Below are 26571 nucleotides of genomic sequence, written 5' to 3'. Positions count from 1 at the left end.
TTACGACTAGACATTCATGTCTAGTTTGTTGAAGAAAAACTAATCATACCTTGAAATAACATTGTTACAAATTTCCATTTTTTATTTTGTCTCTTTCTCTCTCTCTAGAGGATGAGGAAGATGAGGAATTGGTTGAACCAAAACCACAAAATGATTCTGAGATAGAAACTCAAGAAAAGAAGCAAGAGGTGAAAGAAGGTTTGTAAACATAGACTTTATACAAACTTCATCAAGCATTATTCTTTCCAACTTAACTTTACACGTAGTGTCTATAGTCTAACTGTTGTTTTTATTATTTTACTATGATTGAACCCCACTGGTGGGACTTTTTATGTCACTGGATCCAGGAGGGTGAGCGATCCATTTCTGCCCTACAGCCTCCTTGCAGCCTCAAAACCTGGCCGGGAGGCCTGGGGAAACCACCTGAAGCTACTTTTGGAACAATAAAGTGGAGAAGAGTGGCAAGGAGAGCTCTGTTATGTTAATTGGTTTCTCTTAGCATGATGTGGTATATGGAACTATGGCTGGAAATCCTCTATCAGATAGATTTACTCATCTGTAACTATTTCATATTCATGATGGCTGCTTGGTTTGTGACAGTATTGTTATGATCATAACTCCCCTGCAAACCTGCTTTACCAAACATTCATTGCATGGGGAAGGCATCCATTCTGCCAGCTATTGGGTTATGGGTGAATGATGTTTCTGTCAGGTTTAGGGGGGGTCAGACCAAGAGAGAAGACCTTGTCTGCATTGGCCAAATATAACGTCCTCTCCCTGTCCTCTCAGCAGGGAGTCCGGATGACAGAGGGGCCAATCCCTGAGTCTTGTGTGAACAGTCTGGATGATGTCAGGCTTGTTCAGCACCAAAACCAGGGTACACCCCCCCCTTGTAACAGATTCAGTAAACTCACTAGTTGCTCTGGATCTTCTTAGATGACCCAGCGCCCTCCATTGAAATGCAGGGAGCTGTTTAAAACATGTCCTGGTGTGGGTCACAGGGCTGACATTAAAGTACAGTGAACACAGGATGGAAAATAGATCAGTGAGACATCTTGTGCTTTGGCTGTAGAAGATCTCTGGACCAATCTATGATATCTCTAATTCAAAAAGGATGCAGCAACAGATGATTTGAAAATTCGCTGTTTTAGAATATAGTGAGTGGTTGCCTGTCAGAATGATTTGGATGGACAAATCGTTTGAACTGATATAAGGCAGTCTCCTATATTCTCCATTTTGCCTTCATTACTAATAATCAAAGGTTGAAGAAGTTACTGTTTTAGACTACTGCACTCAAAATCTTTGAATCAACAATCCAGCTAGGAATTGCTGGGAATTGTAGTAAAAAAAGATAACTTCCCCACTCTCTGATAATAACTGTGGATGCTAATAAAGTTCTTATATTGGGATGCATATTTAGCAGATACCCCAGCTGAGTGCCTGCTTTATTATCAGTAGGTTTAGCAAGGAGACTTAGAAAAAGCAAGACCAATGTCGTTGAATACTGTATTAGTTGTTAAATTTTGGTTGAGATTTGTGTTATGTTTTTCCCCATTGCCACATAAAAGCAGCCCTAATTCAGATATCTCTGGAAGGCGACATTGTGGATTATGCGTGAATACTTTAAAAAGCCAAACTAAATAGACTCCTGAAAGATATATATTTATTTTAGCTTTTCACATGCTTGCAACTGAGCCCTTTGTATACTTTTGTTGTTGTATTTGAAGGGGAGCCATAACTAACATCATCTATTTCTTTGTTATAGTTTAGTCTAGTAGAAGTGCCTCATGTTGCCACTGGCTCCTCTTCTTGTCTAGTCAAGCCAGGTCCCGGGTGAATGGTAGCTGTGTGTTGGATTTTTTGGTAGTAACAGTTTTTGAGATGGTCAGACCACAGAATTCAAAAGGAAGTGCGGTAGTTGACTCAGATATAACAGCACTTTGTGAGAGTGTTAGTATTTTAGGAGCTGAAGGGGAACAAAATAAATCAACACTGATACCATATCACAGAAAAAAAGCATTTTGCTTTTGAAAGCTAAAATACATAAGCAAGATTAACATCAGCATTTCTGATAAAATCATCATAAATTAGAACTTGAGCTCTTTTTTGGTCCATCAAGGCCTGCTCTCAGTAAAATGTATGAATCACATACACTCAAAACTGTTCTGTTTTGGCAAGGATGGTTCCTGTTAATCCTCTGTTGTGCCACTTTTTCAACTGCTCTTAAAATATCCCCCTTTTTTCTCTCCTCTTCCTGCTTTCATGCTGGTTTACTTCTATTGCTGCAACCTGAGTTCAAAAGGCAAAAGTAATTTGTACTCAGGTCAGCAGAGGATGAGGACAGGAGGAGGCAGAATTCTGCCCTTCCCTGTAGATTTAGGCAAAAACAAACTGCTGCAGCCTTCCCTGTTTGTGTCCGTTCTTGCTTGTTTTCATCTGCTCTTCCCTGTTAATAACTTTTGTTCTCTTGACCATAGTCTAATGTTGCTTGGAAATGTTGAAGGATATGAAATCAATAACCACAAACATCACGTCACTTAACATAAACAGAGTGCCTTTTGTTAACTGTTGAGGTGTAATAACCCCCTTCCCTTCCAAGAATTATTGGAAAGATTTCCTGATTCTTGCACCTTTGGAAACTATTCCTGTGCATATTTACTTGAAAGTCAGTTCCCCTGAGTTCAATTTATTCACAATTATATACAACTAGGATTGTAGCCTCAATACATGAAATAAGCAAGAGAAAATACAGATAAGAGAGACTTTTCTCCTTTCCTCTGCTTTTATTTCCCCCCTCACATAATCATATTTGATTCCCTCATACAATCCCTTGCATTTCTGAGTTTGTAACCTCCATGTGTGCTCCATGGAAGTGATTAAAAACATGTTAGAAACAAAACAGGAATTGAGAGTTACATTTCCTGTCGGTACTGGGTTCTTCAATGCTTATTCAGAATTAAGGGCTTTCCTGCAAATTAGTCTATAATGGGTTAAATGCATGTTTATGTTGGCATAAAGTGCTCTGGTTTCGTTCCTTTTCTTTTCCACACAAAGCAATACAGTATTTTTCCCTCTGGACTTTTAAAGAATCTCTAATAGATATTATAGCGGCGCCATTCACACTTCTGTATAGCAGTTAAAGCCTGTGTCAGCACTTCCCTTATGAATCTTGTTTTTGAATGGCTTTATAACCCAGCCATAAAAATTTATTCTGGGGTAAAAACTGGCTATCACACAGGGAGCAAAACTTTTATTTTTACTTGAAGCACCTTGGATCATTCGTATCACCTCAGCATCCAGTTTTTGAGAGGAATATGAATAAAAGACTTATTGATGCATGGAACAACAACAACAAAACCCCACAGAATTTTTAAAATGAAATACCATTTGTAAGCTATTCTATCCTTGCTGTGATAGATTTTTTGAGGTCATTTATTACAAGCTTTATCAACAATGTTATGAAGGAGCTGAAACAATGGTATACATTAAATTTTTGCGAAGCGAGCAGGACTGTTACATTTTACGGCGAAGGGGAGAGAGCTGCATAGCAACAACAAAAAAGAGTCTTGTGGCATCTTCAAAACTAGCAGTCGCCTCATGTTACTTAATAATGTTTATAAACTTTTGTGGACTTCAGCCCACTTCATCATATGTGTGCCATATTCCCTGAACACATAAATATTTAAACACATGTTTGAGTAAGAGGGGATATTGATATTTTTGTTGGTGTTGTTATTGTTATATGCTCTCATATCAGCCTCAACTGAAATTGACCCTATGGATGACAGAAATACTAGAGACCCTGTTCTCATACCTTCCAACATTTCACAGATGAAAACTTGAAAACGTGTGGCCAAACAACATCAGAGTGTGGTCAGGAAGGCAAACATTATTAATGAGAAAGAAAACACAAGCACGTGAACTGCAGCGGTTTGCTTTTGCCTGAGCCTACAAACATCTGCAACCTCTCTAAGCTTGTGTGTTCTTCCTTATTAATAACTTTTGACATCTTAACCACAACTGATGTGTCCCAGTTTTCGTCCATGAAACGTTGGGGAGGGGAGAGAATTTGATAACTAATTGATTAATTTATCTGTTAAATTGTTAGATTAAAATACCATATAGAATGGTCAGTAACAAATTAAAGTAATTAGAAATGTTATTTGTTATTCAAATTTACATTTGACAACTAAAATGCTGAATTTTAGATTCACTGCTAATTTTTTCCTCCAGTGAATTAAGGGTGAATTACTTTTAAAGAAATCATTTCCACACTTTGAATCCAAAGTATCTTATATGTGAGTGGAAAGCACTTCTCATACATGAAGGAAGGCATAATTTCTTCCAATTTCCTCACATTTTCTCTAACTACAGTACTTATGTTGCTTCAGATACTTTTTGGGAGGGGTCTTCAACCATCAGATGTGGGGATTGGGGGACATCTAAAGGGTTTCTAGGGGAAAGGAAGACAGTGTTCTGCACAATGAGTGCATAGAACACTTTGCTCAGTTCTTTGGATCCAAGATAATAATATGACTTTCACCTCTTTAACAAGACAGGGTACTTCCAGTTAATTATTCTATCACATTGAATGAGGCCGAATGATAGCATTTCAGAGCAATACATTTCCATTTTTAAGCCTTCTGTGCCTCCCCCCTGGCTTCTTCCATCATTTTTTCCCTTCAGCATAGGAAATCATTAAGTAGGTAAAGGTGAATTGCAGAATGCCTTTTGACTGATAATGCTAAGAGTTGTCTATCAGGCGACATCCAGAAACTAAATGAAAAGTTACGGCAGATCCTCGAACATTGTATTACTTAATTTCATTTATGTTCCATCTGAAAGAGCAGGTATAAATAAGATCTCCTGAGTTTATAATATTAAACTATATTTAAACATATTGTAGTATTTACAATTGACCTCATAACAATTTAGAAAGCACAACAATTAACATGATATAATGGCCTTAATTGGTTAGTGTCAATTAGAGAAGACTTATTGAATCAATTGATGAATGGTGACTTGAGTAGGATTCCTAGATCTCAGGATGTGGCTCTGAATCTCAGAGCCTAGGCCCTCTTCTCCAGTTCTCAAGTCAAGGGGAAGGAATCCCAAGGTGAGAGTGCTACCTTGAAATGTGTGTGTGTATTTTTCTCATTTGTTTAAATCTATTGTTTTATATTTGAATGGCAAACTATGTGCAACTGTAGTTGATGCTGAAAGTATCATGCTTAATGACATTGCCTGAGTCCACCCTCTGTACTATCCCTAGGTGTCAGATTTTAGCACTGAATTCAGGACCTGGGATAGGCTTGACATGGCATCAGGGGTGTCATTAAGGGGTATGGAAGGTGCAAACCACACCATGGGACACTTCAGAAAGGGGTGTCATCCAGTACACTGGTTGGAAACGGCTACTTTCCAGGTCTGGTGGCTCTCTTAGCGAGGCAGGAAAGCAAGTCTCTTCCTTCTCCTACTCACCTAGCAGTTCTGCAAGACCCAAAAAGGCTGAGGAGTGGCAGGAGCAACCCACTCCCACTGGTGGCTGCTGGTGGGACTGGGCTGCCTTCTGGGTCTGGTGATTCTGCTGGCTGGCTGTAAAAGAGAGTTACTTCCCTTTGCCACCCAGCCAGCATCTCTGCCAGACCTGGGAAAAGGCTGTTGAAAAGAGGAAGGGGTATTAAAAATGATCTGCACCAAGTGTTAAATATACTAGATACAGCACTGCATGACACCCCAGAGTCAGCGGATAGGCAAATCACAATAGTTCAGTGGGCCTGTTCATGTTGAGATCAACAATAGAGCCAGGCCAATATAATAATAAACACACAGCACCCACCTGTTGAAAGCCCTTGGCGTCCAATCAGTTATTTAGAACACATTTAAACAGAAAGAGCTTGGCTGTAGAAGGACAACAGGCAGAAGGTGAACATAGCCTCCTCTGGAAGGGATTTGTTAGACTATAAGCATCTACAGAGATGATCTTTTATGTCCTCAGAGTGGCAGGACTAAGGGAAGAGTGTCCTTTGCCAGATCTCAAATCCTAGGCAGAGCTGTATGGGAGAAGAAAATCTTTCAAGAGATTTTCATGTAAATTCTGATTTAGCATAGTACATTCTAGTTCTTTTTTCTTTTTCCCCCCTTTTTTTGGTAGGGCTACATATTAAGCAAATCTTTTGGCTTTCCTTTTTCCTTTAGTTTTTGGTTCACTGTCTAAAATAATTATATTTTCATGTTTATGGGTAACAGATAGTTCATTGTGGTTTCTGGCTACCTCTTATGTTCAACCATCATTGCCCCAGTGAAATAAAAGGCTGCCTTGCCAAAGGCTTATATGGAACCTCAATTTTTACTCATCATATTTTATGTTTCTATTATAGCTTCTGCTTTTATTTATGAAATGTGAAGAACTGACAGATTTGTTCCTCATAGATACCAGGCTAGATATTTCGCATCTATCCAGGGCCACTAGATTACTGATTTTTTTTATTGCCTTATAAGCTGTCAAACAAGAGATAAAATATTCACAGGTTGTGCCAGAGAGAAAGTTAAAGTAAGAAACCTATAATCTCATAGTCTCAGCAAGCATGAACATAATAAGCTTCCCAACGTTGCCTATGAATGGGGACGAACAAATCCTCCCATAAAGGTGGCAGATGTCTTTCCCTGCCCACATATAAATGTTAGAAAAAGGAACATGGGCATCTGTCTTATACTGAGTCAGACTGTTGGCTTATGTGGTTCATTGAGGTCTACATGACTAGCTCATACACCTCAACAGTCCTGATTAATCCTCTGTTGTCCTGCTTCTTCAGTGTTGAACTGTACCTGTGTCCCTCTTCCTTCCACTTTTGCCATTTGTCCTCAGTTTACTTCCATTGCTGCAAACTAAGTTCAAAGTGCGAAGGTAGTTTCCACTCAGTTAACTCACTGGGGCAAGGGAGTAAAAGAAGAGGAGGAGTCTTACCTTTCCCAGTAGGCTCAAGCAAAAGCAAACTGCCACAGCCTTGTCTAACATGTATCACCTTCCTCATTAATACTCCGATGATCCTTGTCCACATGTGACCTGGTTTGCATTAAAGGGGGAAATGTATATGAGAGCAAGAGAGCTTTGTGCGCAGTTCTAGGGGTGCAATATTTCAGAGGGGATTTCTTCAAGGAAAGACCCACTCCCCCTGATTTTTAAAGGGGTATTCATTTTCTTTATCCCAAGAAGCAATTTGTAATCACACAGCACAGATATTCCTTCAAAGGTTCTTAAATGGCTGGATTGGCAGCCACTTTTGGTGTCATTCTGACCCTATTGGGAAGGGTAAGAGTCCATCTCTTTCTCTCTGGAATGCAGTCTGCTTCATGCTGAGCTAACTGAATGCTATTTATTTTGTAGCAATTGAAGCAAAGCTAGGACAAGGGGAAAATTAGGAGGAGGGGGAAGAATGGGACATTCAAAAACTTTTAAAGAGAAGGAAGAAGATGAAGTCTGGCCATCCCACCTGAACCATGACAGTTGCAGGTTATATTTATTGCTTTTCCAAGCTCAGCTTCTCAATAAACATCAGCCAAAAGTGTTTCTTGAAGTTATGAATGTGAAGTTTATTTTATTTTGGATCTTAAGTATTTTCTACTTCAGAATAATAAATACATAAGATACAGGATACCTTAAGTATAGAGCCAACATTCCAGGACTATGCCATAGAACATTTCAAGGGTTCCAAAAGAATTCTTTGTAAGGAAGCTTATCAATGCTACTGTGACTGCAACAGGACTTTTTCTTTCTTTCCTAAGATATTCAGCTGGAAATATTTTAATACTAGCATGTTTAATGTTTCCAATATACTTTTGTAAGCTCCTCCTAGGGAACTGACAGAAGAAGAAAAGCAGCAGATAGTCCATTCAGAAGAGTTCCTCATATTTTTTGACCGGACTATACGTGTGATTGAACGAGCGCTAGCTGAAGATTCAAACATTTTCTTTGACTACAGTGGCCGAGATGTAGAAGAGAAAGATGGGTCAGTTGTTTTTCTTCTATTGTGTTACCCAGTAAATAAATAAGTCATCACATTTGACTGATAGAGAAGCATCCTGTAGATATTTTTATGTATTACTTTACTGATTAAATTAATCTGGTTATCAGATCAGTCCGTGAGATATTTTCTGCCATATTCTTACCTTTTTATTTTGGACATTCTTGCACTCTTGATTGTCCTGATTTAATGATAACCTGCTCACTGTATTTAAAATGAGCACAAATGCTAAACTAATTCCTGACTATCTTCTATACAAATGAACTCAATGTTCTGGACATAGGACATACAGCAGGAATCCTGGATACAGACTGGGGATGAAAAGGATATTCACAATTATTCATTCCCAAATAGACAAATGGGTTTCCAAGCAGTAAAGCACAAACACACTCACACACCCACGCACACAGAGGAATAATGGACCAGCAAGAATTGTGTACAATTTCACCTGGTCTTCGACATCCCAAAGTGTTTCACAGGAATAATTCTGCAGAGAAAAACTGTGTGTGTAACACCCCCCCCCCCCCCCAATTTTCTATGCAGAAATTGGGTTTTCTGCACAGGGAATAAAATCCTTGTTTCCTGCACTGGAGACATAGGCAATCCAGTGTGAAAACATGGGTATTTTTTTGATCAAGAAACCATGTTTTTCTCTGGAAAATAATTCCTACATAATACCTTTGGACATTCAAATACAGGGAGAATACTGCACATGAATATTCACTTTCTTCCATAGCAGGGAGAAAACTACTGTAATGATTCATTCTTGCATGGATGGACAAAATAGTTGTCTTCTACCACTTACTATTACCGTAAATCATCAATAATATTTTGTGTTGTGGGCAGTGTGTGAAACTTTCACAGGGTACTTTTTGCCTTTTACTTACTCTATATATATATATATATATATATATATATATATATATATATATATGAAAACAACTAGAGAACACAGCTATCCCTCTGTCACTTGAATGCTGGGTCAATTATGCTCCGTATCATAATTTTCATGGATTTGTATTTTGACCAGAATTAAATATGGGTCAGGTGAAGTATTTACACACTGGGTATACAATGACACACATTTGTATTGTTTTGATAGGACATATATTTGCTATTCCATACTTCCTCTTCTAGACAGACAGAATAATGGGTGGGATGTGACAGGAAGAGTGAAGCTGCTGAGGACATGAACAGGAACAACACAGTTCAAGATGTGCTGACAGCTCAGCTAGCTATGGATACATAGCCAGAGCATGGAAAAATTACTTTTTCTTTTTTTACACAACTCTGAGAATTCCCGTAACCCCTGGCTATGCTAACTGGAGGATTCTCTTAGCTGTAGCCAATAAAAATAATTTTTCCAAGCTTTTCATGTAGTCAAAGAAAGAAAAGATCAGTAATCCAGACTGTGTCAATTTAATTATCCTAAGTTACGAACTCTCAACTAGGGATCTCGCTTCCATTAGAGATCCAGTTGGCCCTCTTCCTGTGCTTTCCACCAGCAGCTGAAGACATTTTTATTTAGGAAAGCCTTTAAATTTTAATTATGAAGTTGTAGTGGGTGTGTAAAACGATGTGCTTTTTATTTATTTATTTTAATATTTTGTTGAAACTATTGTTTAAAATATGTTTTTAGCTGTCTTCAATCATGCTTTTAATAATATTTAATAATAATAATATTTAATGATATTTAATTTCTTTCTTACTTTATTAAATTAATATTTTAGCTGGAATTAAAAAAAATTATTGTAAACTGACATGAATTAAATAAATTGTACCTTTACTTATAACTGATGCACAACTTTTGTTCAAATCCATATAGAGATGTTCAGGCTGGAGCCAACCTTTCCTTTAACCGACAGTTCTATGATGAGCATTGGTCAAAGCATCGAGTTGTCACTTGTATGGATTGGTCCATTCAGGTAAGATGTATAAAAAGGGTACACAAGTTAGATATTCTGGCCAGCATCTAAAACATTAGGCTACTCTTTTCAGGAACTTGGACTACTTCAGCTAGAAAACCAAAGTAGAAAACTACTACTCTTGTGATACTGGAATTCACAGAGAAAAAGAATATTTAATAATTAATAATAATAATTTGTTTTATTTATATACCGCTATTCCAAAGATCATAGCGGTGAACAGCAAGTAAACTAATTAGCAAGTAAGCTAATTTGCCCCCAACAGTCTGGGTACTCATTTTAGCGACCTCGGAAGGATGCAAGCCTGAGTCAAGCTTGGGCCCTTTTGCTAGTCTTGAACTCGCAACCTTGTGGTTTTGAGTGAATGGCTGCAGTACAGGCATTTAACCACTGCGCCACCAGGGCTCCACATATTTAAAATGTCACTGGACTCATAGAAAATACCTAAAGACACCATAGTTCTACAGATAGTATAACAAGATTGGGAGACCTGGGGCCCATATACACTACAGAATTATAGCAGTATTATTCCACTTTTAACTGTCATGGTTCCATCCTATGAAATCCTGGGATTTGAAGTTTGAGGAGCAGAATATTTAGAATTTTCAGCCAGAGAGTTCTAGTGCCTCATCAAGCTATGATTGCATAGGATGGAACAGCAGCAGTTAAAGTGGAATAATAGCACCATAACTCTGTAGTGTGAATGAATGGAATGTTGTTGATCCAAGTAGCCTGGCTGATGCTGAGAGAGGCTGGTGTAAGTTGTTCATCAATAGATTTATGAATTCCCAGTCCCTGGGATTAGATCTTGAAAAAGTTGGAAAATTAGCCATGCTGGCAGACAAAAGTGAGTTTGCCAGGTTCTGGGACAGATCTTGGGAGGAGGGACAATACTTGTATACACATGTTCCCAGTATCTCCTGTTTAACAAAAAATCAGCAACGGGTAGCAGACAAAATGCAAGACCTCAGCTGAAATGCCCCTGCTAGTCAAGTAGACTGTGCTAGACTAGAGAAATACATTGCCTGAACTGATAAAAGTACTGTCTTATGCTGAGAGCAGAGCCTGGAAAATCTGCAACTCAGAGGATTCCCCAGCCAGCATAGTCAATACTGTCAGGGATCTTGAAACAGTAGTCCAAAATGTAGCCTTTTCAGGCTCTAGTTAAGCCTTCATAACATCATTATTCATTGTATATTACTGAGAGAAAGAAATATGTAGTATAAACTAATATAGACTACATATTTCTTTCTCTCAATTAATCTCAAAGGTGCTACAAAATAACTTTGTATACTGATACAGACTAACACAACTATGTCTTTGAGTCCAACTGCATGGTATATTATGAGACTGTTATCTTGGATCTCATGAAGAAACTCAAATTGGCATTGCTTGCTTGAAGGAACATCGCACAGAGCTTGGAGGTCTATTTCTATTTAATGGCATTTTGCTCCAGCTTCATTTTTTTTTAAAAAAAGGAGCTTTGCATCAATGTGTTTTAATCAAATCCGTTTTGCGACAGGTATGCAGTGATATGTGGGTGGCCAGTAAGCCTATGTGGATTTGCACTGAAATGGGAAACAAGCCTGAGGAAACACTTATCTTAGGCTGTTCAAGGAGCTGGAAATTACATGGAATTCTTATCTGATATTAAAAAAACAAGCACAAGTTACTGTATTCCCGGGACAGTGAGATAAACCTTACTTGGAAGGCAACTGCCAAAGTGTAATCGTTCACCCCCTCAGGCATGCAAACATGTTCTGTCTCCCATTCTTTGTTCTGGGGTGGCCTTGTCTCACCTAGTCTTTCTCTAAATGCTTATCTGTCTTGGACATACACCTTAGCTATGCTCAGTGCCACTGTGTATTATGTCTAAGAGAGTGCTTTGAACTCTGGTTTCTATGTTTGGCCTGTGAGTACTGAAAAGTAGGAGAGACCTATGACAGCACATTGTGGTACATTGTGAAAGCAACCTTTTCCAACCTCTCTGGCTAGGACGTTCTGGGAGTTGTAGACCCCAAAGATAACTTTATTCAAGCTTTGGAAAAGTGGTGGTGTTGACTTCTATGTGAACCAGAAAGATGGTGGACAGTGGAGAGCATTATCCTGACCAGATTGTTAGCCATTAAAGGTAGCAGCATATATTAAAATACCAGGAATGAGCTTAGTGCTAGCGTGCAGCATTTTCAGACCTTTGTGGGCCCTATGCTCCTACTATGCTCATATGTATTTTAACTATATTGTCATCTTGGGTAGATTACTGGTTCAGGGAGCTCCATGCCACTAAAATAGCAATGCTGCCCTGGAGGCCCTGGTGGCACAGCAGTTAAATGCCAGTACTGCAGGCACAATGTTGTGAGTTTGATCCCAAGAGCTCCAAGGTTGACTCAGTCTTCCATCCTTTCATAGATGGGTAAAATGAATACCCAGCTTCTTGGGGGCAGTTAGCTTACAGATTGTAAACTGCTTAGAGAGTGCTGAGGTCACTGATAAGTGGTATAGAAATATACATGCTATTGCTATTACTATTGCTGCAGCATCGGTTCTCTAAGAGTAGGTCTATAATGGCCTGAGTGGTCTGGCCCAGAATTCCCTGCTCTCTTATGCTGCAGGTTATCAACTCTCATGGTGAACAATGGGCATGTACCTTCCCATGCGGTTCTCGTTCATCATCTACTGCTACTGCTGAGGTCAGACCGAGGTGCCGAGCCATGCTATTGACTTTGGGTGCCTTGTACTGACCTCAGAAAGACTTGTGATTACAGCGGCAACAATGGGTGGTTGCAGGGACCATGAGTGAATGCAGCCACCGCTGTCACTGTGAAGAGATCCAAAAACCCACAGAAAATGAAAGTTATTTAAATGTAGATGGGGGAGCCCTGAATTGGGTCCAGGCATCATGAAGACAGTCCACACCCAATTCAGCATTTTGATCCTGTGTCATGTAAACAGGAAGCGGCATGTCTAGGGGGAATTCAGGTTAATTTGTCCATGTAGACAAGCCCTAAGTCAGTGATAGCGAACCTTTTAGAGACCGAGTGCCCAAACCCAAAGGCATCCCCACACCATCTGTTAGCCAATGCCAGGGGGCAGGACTTCTGGTAAGGATGGGACTTCTGAGGGATGGGATTTCCACCTTCTAGGGGTGGAATTTCTGGGGTGGGACTTCCCCAAAGACAGATGAAGACCCAAGACGGAAGGGGGAAGAAGAGGCAGACGCCTGTACCTACTCTCCCCCCCCCCCCCCATGCCTTTAGCTATCTCCAGAGAGACAGGTGTGTGCTGTTCCTATTCTTCCCCTGCCCTTCCATCTCTTTGCATGCCCTCAGAAATGGCTTCGCACGCCAGAGACGGCATGTGTGCCATAGGTTCATCATCATGTCCCTAAGTTGTTAAAGCCTGTCAGCAGGTGTGTCAAGCTGCTTAGGAGGGGACCTATCAAAAATTTGTACTATTACCTGGACTCAACTCTGCAGAAAACATACAGGCTGTGGCATAGATGAGGAACATTTCGTGACCCCTATCTTCACTCTGCAATCATTCCTGCTAAAATTTACAATGCATTCCAAGTCAATGAGGAAATCCACATGTGAGGAAGAGCTTTAAGAAGCTGAGCTTATGTATATAGTTACCAACGTTTCTTACGACAAAGTCTTGTGAATAGTGTCAGGCAAAAATCAAATAGGTAATAGATGTAATAGAAATTAAAGCTATCACAAAGGGATGAACAAAATTGTATATGGATAAATTTCTATTTGCTATGTAGCTGGAAAATGGCAGTACAGCTCTTTTAGAGGAAAAAAAAGTTGGCAATCACTACACAAAATGAAAGGCATAATTTAGGCATTATGATTCCAGTAGTTTCAATATTAAAAACAGATGCCCACACTGCATATCATGTGAGGGTAAAAAACTACTTCTTTACACATTTTGTAAAGAAGAACACATTTTAAAAAGAAACCCTGCCAGCTATTTCTACCATGGTCTATTCTAGATAGCATCCTCCTCCTGTGCTGGATTTGAATTTCATGTTTATCCACCTTTGAGGAACAGATATGAATAAAAATTGGCCACCTTCTCCCACACAAATCTGTTTGCCCCTCCTGGCTTCAAGTGCCTTTACAAGGACATTTAAAGGGAATTAGTTAGGTATCTGTTGTTGTTGTTGTTGTTGTTGTTGTTTAGCTGTTTTTTTATTGTGGTTTTAAACTTCTGGTTGCATAGTTTTATTTCCTGTTTGGAATCTTTTCTCCCAATTTTTGCTGTAGTTTTTGTTATCATATTTTCATGCATTTTGAATTTTGTTATTGCAAGCCACCTTGAAACCTTTTGTAATATGTGAAGGCTGGATGAAAATAACTTTAAATAAATGAATAGCCTTGTATTTCATCCTTCTCCCGGTTGCCATTGGCAACTAAGAATTACGGAGAGGCCAAGGTATTAAAACCCCTGCAGATGAGTTGAGCAGGCTGCTGTTGAGGCACAAAACAGGATGATTTGACTCTTTCCCACCAGCTGCAGAAGTCATGCTGTTTGACACCACTAGGATTTGTAGTTTTGTGAGATATTTAGCCTTTTGTGTCTGAGAGCGCTGGTACCAAAACAAACTAGAAATCGCAGTGTTCCATTGCATGGAGCCATGACAGATGTGGTGTCAAACTGAATTAACTCTGCAGTGTGGCAGCAACCAAAGTCCATATTCCTGAATATGAATCAAGTGAAGCCCTTTCCCCTGCACTCTGGCAAAAGTGAAGCAGAGCTCTATGCCTTTTCTTAGCCAGTTTTTGTCCTGCTTGTGGAAAAAATGGCTCCACTTCCTCTGTGGCAGAAGCCAAAAAAGAAAGCTAAGTGTGTTGCTCAAGGAGTCATAATAGAAAATGAGTCTGAGCTTTTATTTCTGAAATAAAAAATTGTTAGCCTATTATTATTATTATTATTATTATTATTTATAAGAGGGGTGCTTGTTATGAATAAATAGCAGGTAAGTAACTTTATTTTTTTGTAGGCTAGCAACATTGGGGTCCCTAATAAGAAGGTTGAGCTAATATGCTAAAATGCTTCAGGTAACTTGTTATATGAGGAGCTAACCTATTTGTTCATTTGTGTTGTGAAGCTTGCAAGGGCATTTTCATACCTAAAGCCTGGATGTCAGTACAGTTTATTGAATAGCCCGAGGGCCGTTTCAAAATACTAGTAACATAGTATTAAAGCAGTGCCACACACCTATATATAAAATGTAAATATAGTGCACTAGGTGCAATAAACCCCAATACAATATAGATACATATGAATAACCTGAGCATGCACCAGAACCAGAACATGCACCACTTGCATACAGCTTATACATATCTAAAAAGTATACAATATATGCTAAAAGATATACTAATAAACAGGTAAAAATAAAATGGTTACACAATTTAACAGTAATATGTAAGATAGTTACCATAGAAAGTAAAACAGAATTAAAATTGAAATTGAAAAGGGAGGCAGAAATAACATAAAACATCCGTCATCGTATGTCAAATCTGTTCATCACCCTTACAATTAACACCAATCATCCCCACATATCTAGATCTCAACAGTGATGCTTTATGAAGGAACCGAGCTGTGGCAATAGATATTTTTGAATCTTGTCCACTCATAAAGTATGATATTCTGATGTGGGTATCCCAGAATATTGTTCGTTTAATATAGGGATGAAGGTATTGATCCCTTTCCACTTGGTACAGATTACATCTAAACAAAATGTGTGCTAGATCCTCAATTTCATGATCCCCACAAATACAAGTTTGTTCATTATAAGGGATACCCTGGAATCTTCCATGTCTTACCATGGTATCAAGTTGATCGAATCTTGCTCGGGTGAATGCCTCTCTGAGATGTTTAGGGATCTGTATTTTTAGATAAGATGGCCTGGATAATACTTTCACAAATAAATTAAAAATGCATCTGATGACGTGGACAGAAGTCCATGAAGGTTTATGCAAGAAATCTCCTTTTTTAACCCGTTAGTCTCAAAGGATTTCTTTCTTTCTTTTTTTAATAATATAACAGACTAACATGGTATATCTTTAAATACAGTTAAAATGTCATGGATAAATAGTCTACAATCATTCTAAACTTAGATGGAGGTATATATATATATATATATATATATATATATATATATCCCAAAAGCCCGATGGCTTAAATATTGACAAAATATTGGGATGTATTTCCAAGTAAACAATACACAGGATTAGGCAATACTCCCATAAAGTAGGGCTAGCTTTTTCCCTCTGAAGGCATTTGGAAAATAATTTTTTTAAGAAGATAAATATATAAACATAATTTTGGACACATTTTGGACAGTAAAATTAATTATTAATTAGTTATTAATTATTTCATTTTTAACCTATGCACTTCTTTAATTTTTCTCAGCACTCACTCCCTTTGCCCATCTCAGCATATTCAAATTCAGATAGATTAAAGTGTTTTAATGATTTTAAAATGTGTATCACGTATTGTTTCAATATATTTTGTTTTACACCTTGGGAGAAAGATGGGATATAAATCAGATTAGTAGCAAGCACTGACTGCATATTGTTTTCTTTACAGTATCCTGAACTGATGGTTGCTTCATATAACAATAATGAAGATGCCCCACATGAACCTGATGGGGTGGCATTGGTTTGGAACATGAAATTTAAGAAAACAACACCAGAGTATGTTTTTCACTGTCAGGTAAGAGAATGTCAGAGGTTTCCTTCTTACAAGATGTGCTTGAAACTAGTGTGTCTCATCTCCCTACCATTCGGAAGAGGTTGGAGTTAAAAATAGATCCTTTTTGGAAAGCATCTAGGAAGAATGTGAATGTTTTTAGACTGCATACAATCTTCTAAAACAACAACATAGCCCAGTTGGAGACTGTGTGTCATTTTCTGTCTATTTTGAACAATCCTCAAGGGGGTTTGTTATAAAAACCTCACACTTATGAAGTAAGTGTGGCGTACCACTTCCTCCTTCAGCTGGCAACATATGCTTTCCCACCCACATAAATTTCCTTGTGTCCTCTATTCCAAAGCTGTCTGCACGCTGTTTAATATTGTTTGGAGGGATATTGCAGCATTTCAGTGCTTTTCTACAGAAGGCATTAGTGAATACCAGTTTTGCTGATAGTGCAGAAGAATTGTGATTAGCGCTACAGTTATCAGCAATTGCTATTTGACAAGCAGTTTTGGCATTGATGCCTCCTCACTGTCATTCACTGCTGCACATTAACCATGGAGACAAGGAGTACAGAAGAAGGTCTGCAAAATGAAAGGTGTGTCTACACTGGCTCCAAGATATCTGTGTCTCGTGGAGAACATGTGACACAGTCAACACAAGTGTTGACAGGTCAAATAAAGGGCAGTGCTTCTGTCCCTTTAATGGTTGTGTAAAAGAGGAGAAAGCGTTAAACTAAGGGACAAGAGCCCTGCCCTTTATTTCACCTGGCATCCTTAATCCATGCCTAAAACTGGGAGTTCTTTCATGATGTCTTGACTTCCAGATGTTGTAATCTGAAAGTGTGTTTGTCTGCATGTGCCTTCAAGCTGCCTGTAGACTTATGGCAACACCATTAATTTCATAGAGTTTTCTTAGGCAAGGAATACTCACAGGTGGTTTTGTCAGTTCCTTCCTGCATATAGCACCTTGGTTGTCTCCCATCCAAGGAATAACAAATACTAACTACTTATCTTCCACAATCAGAGGAGCTTTTCAGCAGTTTTAGAAGGGTCCTTCAAGCCCATTGCCTAACACATTTACTGTTCTCCTCCAACAAACATTCCCTGTGATCTGGGGGCAGGTCTTGCCTGCTGCTTGCCAAGCCGGTTGCTAAAATTATACAAGTCATGAGTCGGTCAGGTTGAGCCAGTGCATCATTTATTGCCAAGCTGAATCCAAAGTGAGTCACTAAAGTGACTTGAGTTTGACCTGAGTCTGAGTCAGTCAACTCTAGTCTATATCACCGGGTATCAGTCTGTGTGCACATGTTACAGATGGTGCCTCTGCTCTTTCTCCACAGCCAGTACTGCAGCCAGTACTCCGAGAGTGAGCAGCCCTGTTTTAACCCTGGTAAAACTTTGTTGTTTGTGTGGCCATGCTGTGCTCAAAGCACTCATTTGCTTATGAAGAAGTGTTGATAACCAAACAGCTATAAAATTAAGAGGAGGTGGTAGTGTTTGTTTCTTTGTTCTTGTTGAGGTTTGCTGAGACTAAAATAAGGAAAGATTTGGTGGATGTGAGAAGTGTTTTGAGGACGTCTGCCTTAACAGTCAGGATTTTCCTTGTGCTTCTGATAGAAATGCATGAAAAATGATATAGCGTTTCAGACCACAAATAACCTGAATCAGAGAATGAGCTGGATTTAAGAATGAGCTCAGGACTTATGATTGCTGTGATACTGTGCCACATTATATATTTTAAAAATCCCCACAGTTATTTTAAGTGGTTGTCCCTAGTGCATTTCTAGCTAGAACTATGTTGGATCTACCATCCTGAAAAAGGCTAATGGGAAGAGACCAAAGGTGCCAGATGGAATTTCTTCTTCCTCATTGGTTGATCATAGCTCATGTGAGCAAAAGAGATGATGGAACTTGGCTAGAATGCCTTCTCATGGTCTGTGGAATAAAGCCTGAGTTCACTTATTCAGATGGAAAATATATTCTTTTTAAAAACACAACACACTCAAACATTTCATCTTACCTCAGAGCCTGGAAGGCAAGCAGGCTATGCTCAAGATGATCATGATGTCATTCTTTGGTTTCTAAGTGGAAAGCAAATATTATATATATATATACACTGTGTATATATATATATATATATATATATATATATATATATATATATATGAATGAAAAATGTGCAAAGGAAACATTCCCTGACTTGCATCCTAGTGTTCACAATGTTCTTTATCAAATGTGTGCAATTTACAGAAAGTAAAACAATAGCCATTCCCTATGATTGGACAAATGCAGATGTTTTCATGCCATCATGTTTGAACAAACACAAAGAAGAGAATGGCTGTTGTGTTGTTGTTAGACAGTTGATACCCTGCCCTTCCTCATAGGCAATCAGGACAACTAACAATCTACATAGTTGAAATGACAGATTGCAAATGTCTAAAACCACAAATGAAAAGGTCTACTTAAAGACAATAAAAATGATGCAAATAAGCTACAGTAAAAGGCATATCCAACACTTCCCTATTCCCTCAAATCTTGTACTAATGCATATGTTTTTTAACTGTTACCTGAAAGACTCAATTGTGGAGTGCGACTGGAATTCTGACAGTAAGGATTTCCACAACTGAGGTGCTACCACCAGGAAAGCCCTACCACATTCATTCCATAGCCTGATGAGAAATATTACTTTGAGGCCCTGGGAGTAAACCTTTTCTGGCTGATCTGGGATAAGCAACTGTGGTGGATCCAGAAGCTAGTTTTCTGCTCTCAGGACTTTCTGCAGGCTGCATGGACTGCAACAACAAACTAAGCAGAATGGCTGGAGGTCCACTACTGGATATGGAAAACATTTTCAACATGTTAAACAATGCAAGATATATTTCTACTCATGCAGGCTTCCAGAAGAGACTATTAATTTTATTTTTAGTCAGAAAAAAGATGATGTAGTGCTTAATCATGAGTAGATCTATACAGTCCCAGAGTATAACTGTCCACTCCTATGCCACTCCTCCAAAAATTATTGTAATCGTCTCTATTATTCTATTTCTCATTTTTGCTTATTAATTTGCATTGAGTCGTACACCTGAAAATAATACAGTCTTCTTTTCCTTCCTCCTTTACCTTTGCTCCTGCTAGTACCTGGGTCTTCAGCTATATAGGGCTATGTATGCAAATAGTTATATCTTGAATTCGTTCAGATGGCTCACTGGTTGCCAACACAGAGAATTCAGAATGAGTAAAATATATCTAGTCTTTCTTGTCCCCTGTACTAGCTGCAGCCTCTGGTCTATCATCAAGCAATGTCCTACGTAGAGTGCATTGCAGTTGTCTTGTTGAAATATTTATTTATTTATTTCATTTATATACCACCTTTCTCCCCAGAGGAATCCAAGGCAACTCACAGATAAGACCTTTAAAATTATTATAAAAATCAAACAATTAAAATGTCTATATATAAATTCACATAGAATACACAATATCTATATATAAAATCACATAGAATACACAATATAAAATATAATATAAAATTACATAAAATATGCTCATGTTGAACACAGACTGAAAACCCACCTGCTCCATAAAACCACCCTGCTATGCATTATGTACAGAAATCCTGCCGGCATAAAAATGCTTTTGCTTGGCAGTGAAAGGCCAGTAGGGAGGGGGCCAGCCTAGCCTCCTGAGGAAGAGCATTCCAGAGGGTGGGAGCAGCCACTGAGAAGGCTCTCTCTCGTATTCTCACCAGGTGAGCCTGTGCTCTTGATGGGACCAAGAGAAAGCCTTCCCCTGCAGATCTTAGGGCTCTTGCACATTCATATGGGGAGATACAGGCGGGATACAAACTGCCGCTTTGCGGCGGTCTGCCGCCGCCGCCGGTTAGTCCGCGGGGGAGCCGGAGCCTCCATACGGTGGAAATCCCGCGCGGAGCGAAAAAGAAGCTCCAAAATGGAGCTTCTTCTTGAGTTGCGTTTGCGACGTAGCGAGGCGCCAGGGGCGCACTCGCTACGTCATAACGCCCGCGACACGTACGGACGCTCAGCGTCCAATACGTCAAGATGGCGGCGCCCATGTGGAAGGGGCGCCGCCATCTTGTACGTATAGGATACGTACTAGGGTTAGGGGGGTGCGGAAGCACCGCCCCTTCCTAACCCTAGTACGTATTCTATACGTACTAAATGGCGGCATGTATCCCGCCATTATCTCTCAAATAGTCTGGACCCAAGCTGTGTAGGGCTTTATAGGTCATGACCAGCACTTTGAATGGTGCCCGGAAATGAACGTGTAGCCAGCGGAGCTGTTTTAACAAGGGAGTTATATGCTCCCTGTAACTGGTCCCGGTCAGCATTCTGGCTGCAGTGTTTTGAACCCGCTGAAGTTTCCGAACAGTTTCCAAAGGCAGCCCCACGTAGAGTGCATTGCAGTAGTCCAAACAGGATGTAATCAAGGCATGTGTCACTGTAGCCAGATCTGAAGTCTCAAGGAACGGGCACAGTTGGCACACAAGTTTAAGCTGTGCAAATGCACTCCTGGCCACTGCTGAAACCTGTGCATCCAGGCTCAGAGTAGAGTCCAGGAGCACACCCAAACTGTGAGCCTGAGATTTCAAGGGGAATGTGACCCTGTCCAGACCAGGCAAAGCCCCAATTTCCTGATCTGCCTTACGACTGACCAGGATAACCTCTGTCTTATCTGGATTAAGCTTCAATTTGTTTGCCCTCATCCAGTCCATTAGTCACAAGACACTGGTTCAGTACAGAGAGACGACTTCCTTGGATTCAGATGGAAAGGAGAGATACATCTGGGTGTCATCAGCATACTGGTGACACCTCACTCCAAAACTCTGGATGACCTCTCCCAGCAGTTTCATGTAGATGTTGGAGGACAGGACAGAACCCTGAGGTACCCCATAGGACAGCAGCCAAAGAGTCGAACAGGAGTCCCCCAACACCACCTTCTGTGTCTGCCCCTCTGAAATGATCAGAGCATGAATATTATGGCTAGCTCATCCCAGTCCAGGAAAGGCTGTACTGGTGGATGAATCTGGCCTTTTAGCAAAAGCTCTGAATCAGAGGCATGCTCCCAAAATATGTACTTATTTCAAAAAAGATTAATACATGTTGCCATCCTATACTTGTCTACTGAGGAGAAAGCCCTGTTGACTTCAGTGGGTCTTACTCCCATATAAGCATGTCTAGGGTTACAGCTTAAAACTGATAAAGTATTCAATTCTGATATTACAGGGTATTCTTTGTAAGTGAAGTAGTTTAAATAATACATTGCTGTTGCTATTTTTAAGTATCTGTTTCTAATTACAAGCACATAAGTCATAGTCAGGCTTGGAAGAAGTAGGTAAGAGTGGTTTCTTGGTCAGTTCTGGCCATTTCATCAGGAAAAAGATAGTCACTTGAAAGGGGTATTCAGAATTTCCCTATATCAATATATGCAGACAGACAGAGGCAGGAAGATCTGTATTGAAGGGGCTGTCTACAAAAGACCACAATTTTTTGGTTTGGTGGTGCAGACAGTTGTTGTAGTTAACTGCTGTCAGGATGGCTTCGACTTTTGGTATCCCTATGAATGGGAGACCTCAAGACACTCATCAACTGCCCTGCTCAAATCCTACAAACTTCTGTAAAAAGCTCTTCTTTTCCTATTGCTTTCTACTTTACCAAGCATTTTCATTTTTTTCCCAGTGATCTGGCCAAAATACAATAGCCCTAGTTTGGTAAGTTTAGCATCTATGAAGAGTTCAGTCTTGATTTCTTCTCAGATCCATTTATTTGTCTTTTCTTTGTTCCATCAGACCCATAGAACTGTCTTTCGGCCCCATATTTCAAATACGTTGATTCTCTTCCTGTCAACTGTCTTCACTCTCCATCTTACACAACTAAATACAGAAAATAGAAATCAATGTCATGGATAATCTTGACTTTGATATTCAGTTATGTGTCTTTACCCTTGCAGATCTTATCTAGTTACTTCTTAGTTTCCCTTCCAAGTCCTAATCTTGTTCTGATTTCTTAGCAACAGTCTCCATTTTTATTTATGACTGAGCCAAAGTATAGAAAGTCTTTGTTTATGTCAATGTCTTCATCACCCACTTTAAAGTGAAGAAATAATTTGTGATTATTTATTTATTTCATTTATATTTATTTAATTTCATTTTATATGCTGCCTTTCTCCTTGGAGAGACCCAAAGCGGCTCACTATTACTTTCTTAATAATCTACTGTAACTTTGATTTTGTACTTTCTGCATAGGTTTTCAAAAATGGAACCTTGAACCAAACAGTAACTAGTGCAGTAGTACAGTACAATTTCTTCAGTACATATCAGTGCAATTTCATAGACTCATAGAATCATAGAATCGTAGAGTTGGAAGAGACCACAAGGGCCATCCAGTCCAACCCCCTGCCATGCAGGAACTCCCAAGCAAAGCATCCCTGACAGATGGCCATCCAGCCTCTGTTTAAAGACCTCCAAGGAAGGAGACTCCACCACACTCTGAGGGAATGTGTTCCACTGTTGAACAGCTCTTGCTGTCCTAATGTTGAGTTAGAATCTCTTTTCCTGTAGCTTTCATCCATTGTTCCGGGTCCTGTTCTCTGGAGCAGCAGAAAACAAGCTTGTTCCCTCCTCAATATGACATCCCTTCAAATATTCAAACAGGGCTATCATATCACCTCTTAACTTTCTTTTCTCCAGGCTAAACATCCCCAGCTTCCCAAGTCATCCCTCATAGGGCATGGTTTCCAGACCCTTCACCATTTTAGTCACCCTCCTTTGGACACGTTCCAGTTTCTCCATATCCTTTTTAAATTGTGGCGCCCAGAACTGGACACAGTATTCCAGGTGGGGCCTGACCAAAGCAGAATACAGTGGCACTATTACTTCCCTTGATCTAGACACTATACTTTTATTGATGCAGCCTAAAATTGCATTGGCCTTTTTAGCTGCCACATCACACTGTTGATTCATGTTCTACTTGGACTCCTAGATCCCTTTCACATATAGTCTCGTTCAGCCAGGTGTCCCCCATCCTATATCTGTGCATTTCTTTTTCTGCCCTAAGTGCAGTACCTTATATTTCTCCGTGTTGAATTTCATTTTGTTAGCTTTGGCCCACCTTTCTAGTCTATTCCGGTCATTTTGAATTTTTATCCTGTCCTCTGGAGTATTAGCTATTCCTCCTAATTTGGTGTCATCTGCAAATTTGATAAGTATGCCCCCAGTTCTGTAATCCAAGTCATTGATAAAGATATTGAATAGCACTGGGCCCAGGACTTGGTCCAGCCAACATTTCTGAACAAGTGGTATTAACTCTTGCTTCCAGATCTTTGTGGGAAAACTAACTAGCTTTCATTCTTACTGAAATTGTCCTATTCATCTGTCCTCTTTAGTGGAAGAAATATAGTGTGCTAGAACTAAACCAAGATCCTGAGGCGAACCTTCCCTCTTCTTCTTGTAAACAGGAAACCCTTTCCCCTTGCAACTGTATCCTCTTGCAAACAGTTTAGCTCTACCTCATCACCAGATAGAAAGTCTTTTTGCAGATATAAAGTCCTCCCTGTGAGGCTTATGGGGCACATGTCTATGAACCTGAATCTGGAAATGTTCCCTCAGCATGCATGAACTACAGCCTCACGTTCATCCTTGGTAGATTGCCCCTCATGGCAGCACAGTGTTGTGTGAGAGGAACTGCAGCTATTTCTATCCTTTCTCCCTAAAGCACCACCATCCACTCATCCTTATTTGGTAGGCTCCATATCATGGCCAAACTGTTAATTTCTATGTGGGCTATGGCCTTAGGTTTTCTATTTTAATTTCAAATAAAAGCTGCCGAAGCTTGGAAAATATTGTGGGCTGGTTCTAGAAATCAGCCACTCCAACCGCACTGTAGAATGTTTCTCTCCCTTGTGCTTTCCCCTAAGTTTTCTGTAGTGGCTTCCATACACTGTCATTAAATTATGTATTTGACCACCCCTCCTTGCTTATTCTGGTGTGGTCTTTCCCTTTTCAACTGCGTGGATGGAATCAGAAATGCCTGTCTTAGAATTAAACACGTTGAAGTTAACTGAAAATCTGTATTTAGTGGCTAGCCTTGGCTGGAGTTTGTATCCACTCTCCTGCCCCTGATTTTCATTTCTTTTTCTGCACTCATTTCTTTTCCTCTATTAAAAAAAATGTTACTGTTGATAAAGACAATTCTCCAGTGGCCTGGTTTTCTGAGGTGGTCACAAGGAGAGCCCTTTAGTTGCATAGTTATGTTGGCAATGTGATAATATTTTACCAAAAAAATAAAGAATTCTTAAGAGTTTGTGTGAAGAAAGAAGTGGTTTCTTTTGGACTTTCATTTTTGTTCTTTTCTAATCTAGTCTTCCACTATTTTCTTTGGTACTAGACATTGCTTAGAACAGGGATGGGAACTGTGCAGTCCTCTAGATGTTGTTGGACTGCATCCCCCAGCATCCCTGGCCTGCAGATGCAATGATGAGGAATTTGGGGAGTTTCAGTTCAATAACACTGGCAATAATAAATAATGCCTACCTCCTGCATAGAGCAAACACAATAAATACTGCTGATTCTCTGACACACATGTCTAGTCAGTTTATTCAGTGATTCCACTTCTGTGCTAGAAAGCCATGTGTGATCAGTAGATGGTTATTCAGGTGATATTTTCTGGATAAAGCACCTTGGACTGTATGTTGCTAATAAAAAATGCTGCATTTGTACAGTTTTTCTTTTCCTGCTGACAGTGATGGGATATCATTAAGTGATGAGTATCTTTCATTGTTCTGTATAAATGATGGACACTAACTCTGTTGCTTTCATTTCAAACAAATCATTCATAGTATCATAATATTTAATTCCTGTTATTTGAGATGGGGCTAGGGAAGAGTCTTAGAAAGGACGTGAAGACACCATCTTTTTCTTCAAGTTTCCTTTTTCAAAATTACCCACATCCCAAAGGATAGTCTAAAGCCTCCTTCTTCTTATGAGTATGTTTTTCCATGAGACCTTCAATCTGTCTTTAGCAGGAAGGAAATCTTATGTTTCTGTTTTCTAGTAAAGCATTGCAAGTGCCTAAAACTAAGTCTTCATCTCCACTACATCAAATGATGACTAATTACAAAAACAACCACATTTTAAATACTGGGAATGGACTTTGTGGAGTTGTGTGAACGCTATGGTGAACAGTCCTTAAACAATTCAACCATGCACAGAGGTTCTTGCCACCACAAAATGAATGCCCACAATCTTTCTCTGCATTTTAACTGTTCTCAGCACATGTCTCCTGGATCCTTTGAGAATGAAACTTCATATTCACCTATTAGCTGAAGCATTAAGAAAATGCTTTCCTTGGCTGAAAAAGTTTAGGCACTTGTTGCTTTAAACTGTGGGGGCAGGGAAGTGGAAATTCAGCGGTATTATTTTATGCGTTTTAAAATCATGAGTTGTAATATATCTTTCCTTATAGTATTTGAAGGATTTAAAAAACAAATTTTATAACTAACCTGGTTTAAATCATTCTTTCACTTTTCCAGTTTAGCATGAAGCATCCCCTATGAACTGAGAAAACACATATGCTTAATCCTTCTTTCCATGATAATTTGCAGAAAAGTCTGATCCAAGTCAGTGACAGAAAAAAAACTAGACTTGCTAAAGGTTTGAATCTCTGTTTTTGTCCCCTGTTAAAACCATATAAAATTTAGTGACTGATAAAGTTTAGCAACCAGTTTCTTTGCTTCCAGTATGGAAGGATCTTTTGATATATTGAGACTTCCTCTAGACAAACCACATGAGATTTTCTGTATTTGTGGACTTTTCCTTGGACAGTGAAGGAATTACAATTGGCCCTCCGCACCTGCGGCTTTGACTTTTGTGGATTTGATTATCTGCAGTTTTGATTAATATGC

At 39.4% G+C, this 26571-nt stretch overlaps 1 protein-coding gene across 3 annotated transcripts in view; it reads left to right on the top strand.

The window, feature by feature from the left end:
* Positions 1-26571, top strand: part of DYNC1I1 (dynein cytoplasmic 1 intermediate chain 1) — a 246234-nt gene that overhangs the window by 115794 nt on the left and 103869 nt on the right. For all 3 annotated transcript variants that reach the window (XM_089531382.1, XM_089531379.1, XM_089531380.1), the window contains exons 7-10: positions 109-198; positions 7847-8009; positions 9850-9949; positions 16547-16672. In XM_089531382.1, coding sequence (XP_089387508.1) covers positions 109-198; positions 7847-8009; positions 9850-9949; positions 16547-16672 — 479 coding nt within the window. The remainder of the gene's footprint in view (positions 1-108; positions 199-7846; positions 8010-9849; positions 9950-16546; positions 16673-26571) is intronic.

Source organism: Sceloporus occidentalis, unplaced genomic scaffold (assembly GCF_023333645.1).
Source record: "Sceloporus occidentalis isolate IW3139 unplaced genomic scaffold, rSceOcc1.0.p SCAF_7, whole genome shotgun sequence".
Taxonomy (NCBI): domain Eukaryota; kingdom Metazoa; phylum Chordata; class Lepidosauria; order Squamata; family Phrynosomatidae; genus Sceloporus; species Sceloporus occidentalis.
The sequence above is the reverse complement of the archived record's forward strand: the minus strand, read 5'-3'. Positions and strand labels throughout refer to the sequence as shown.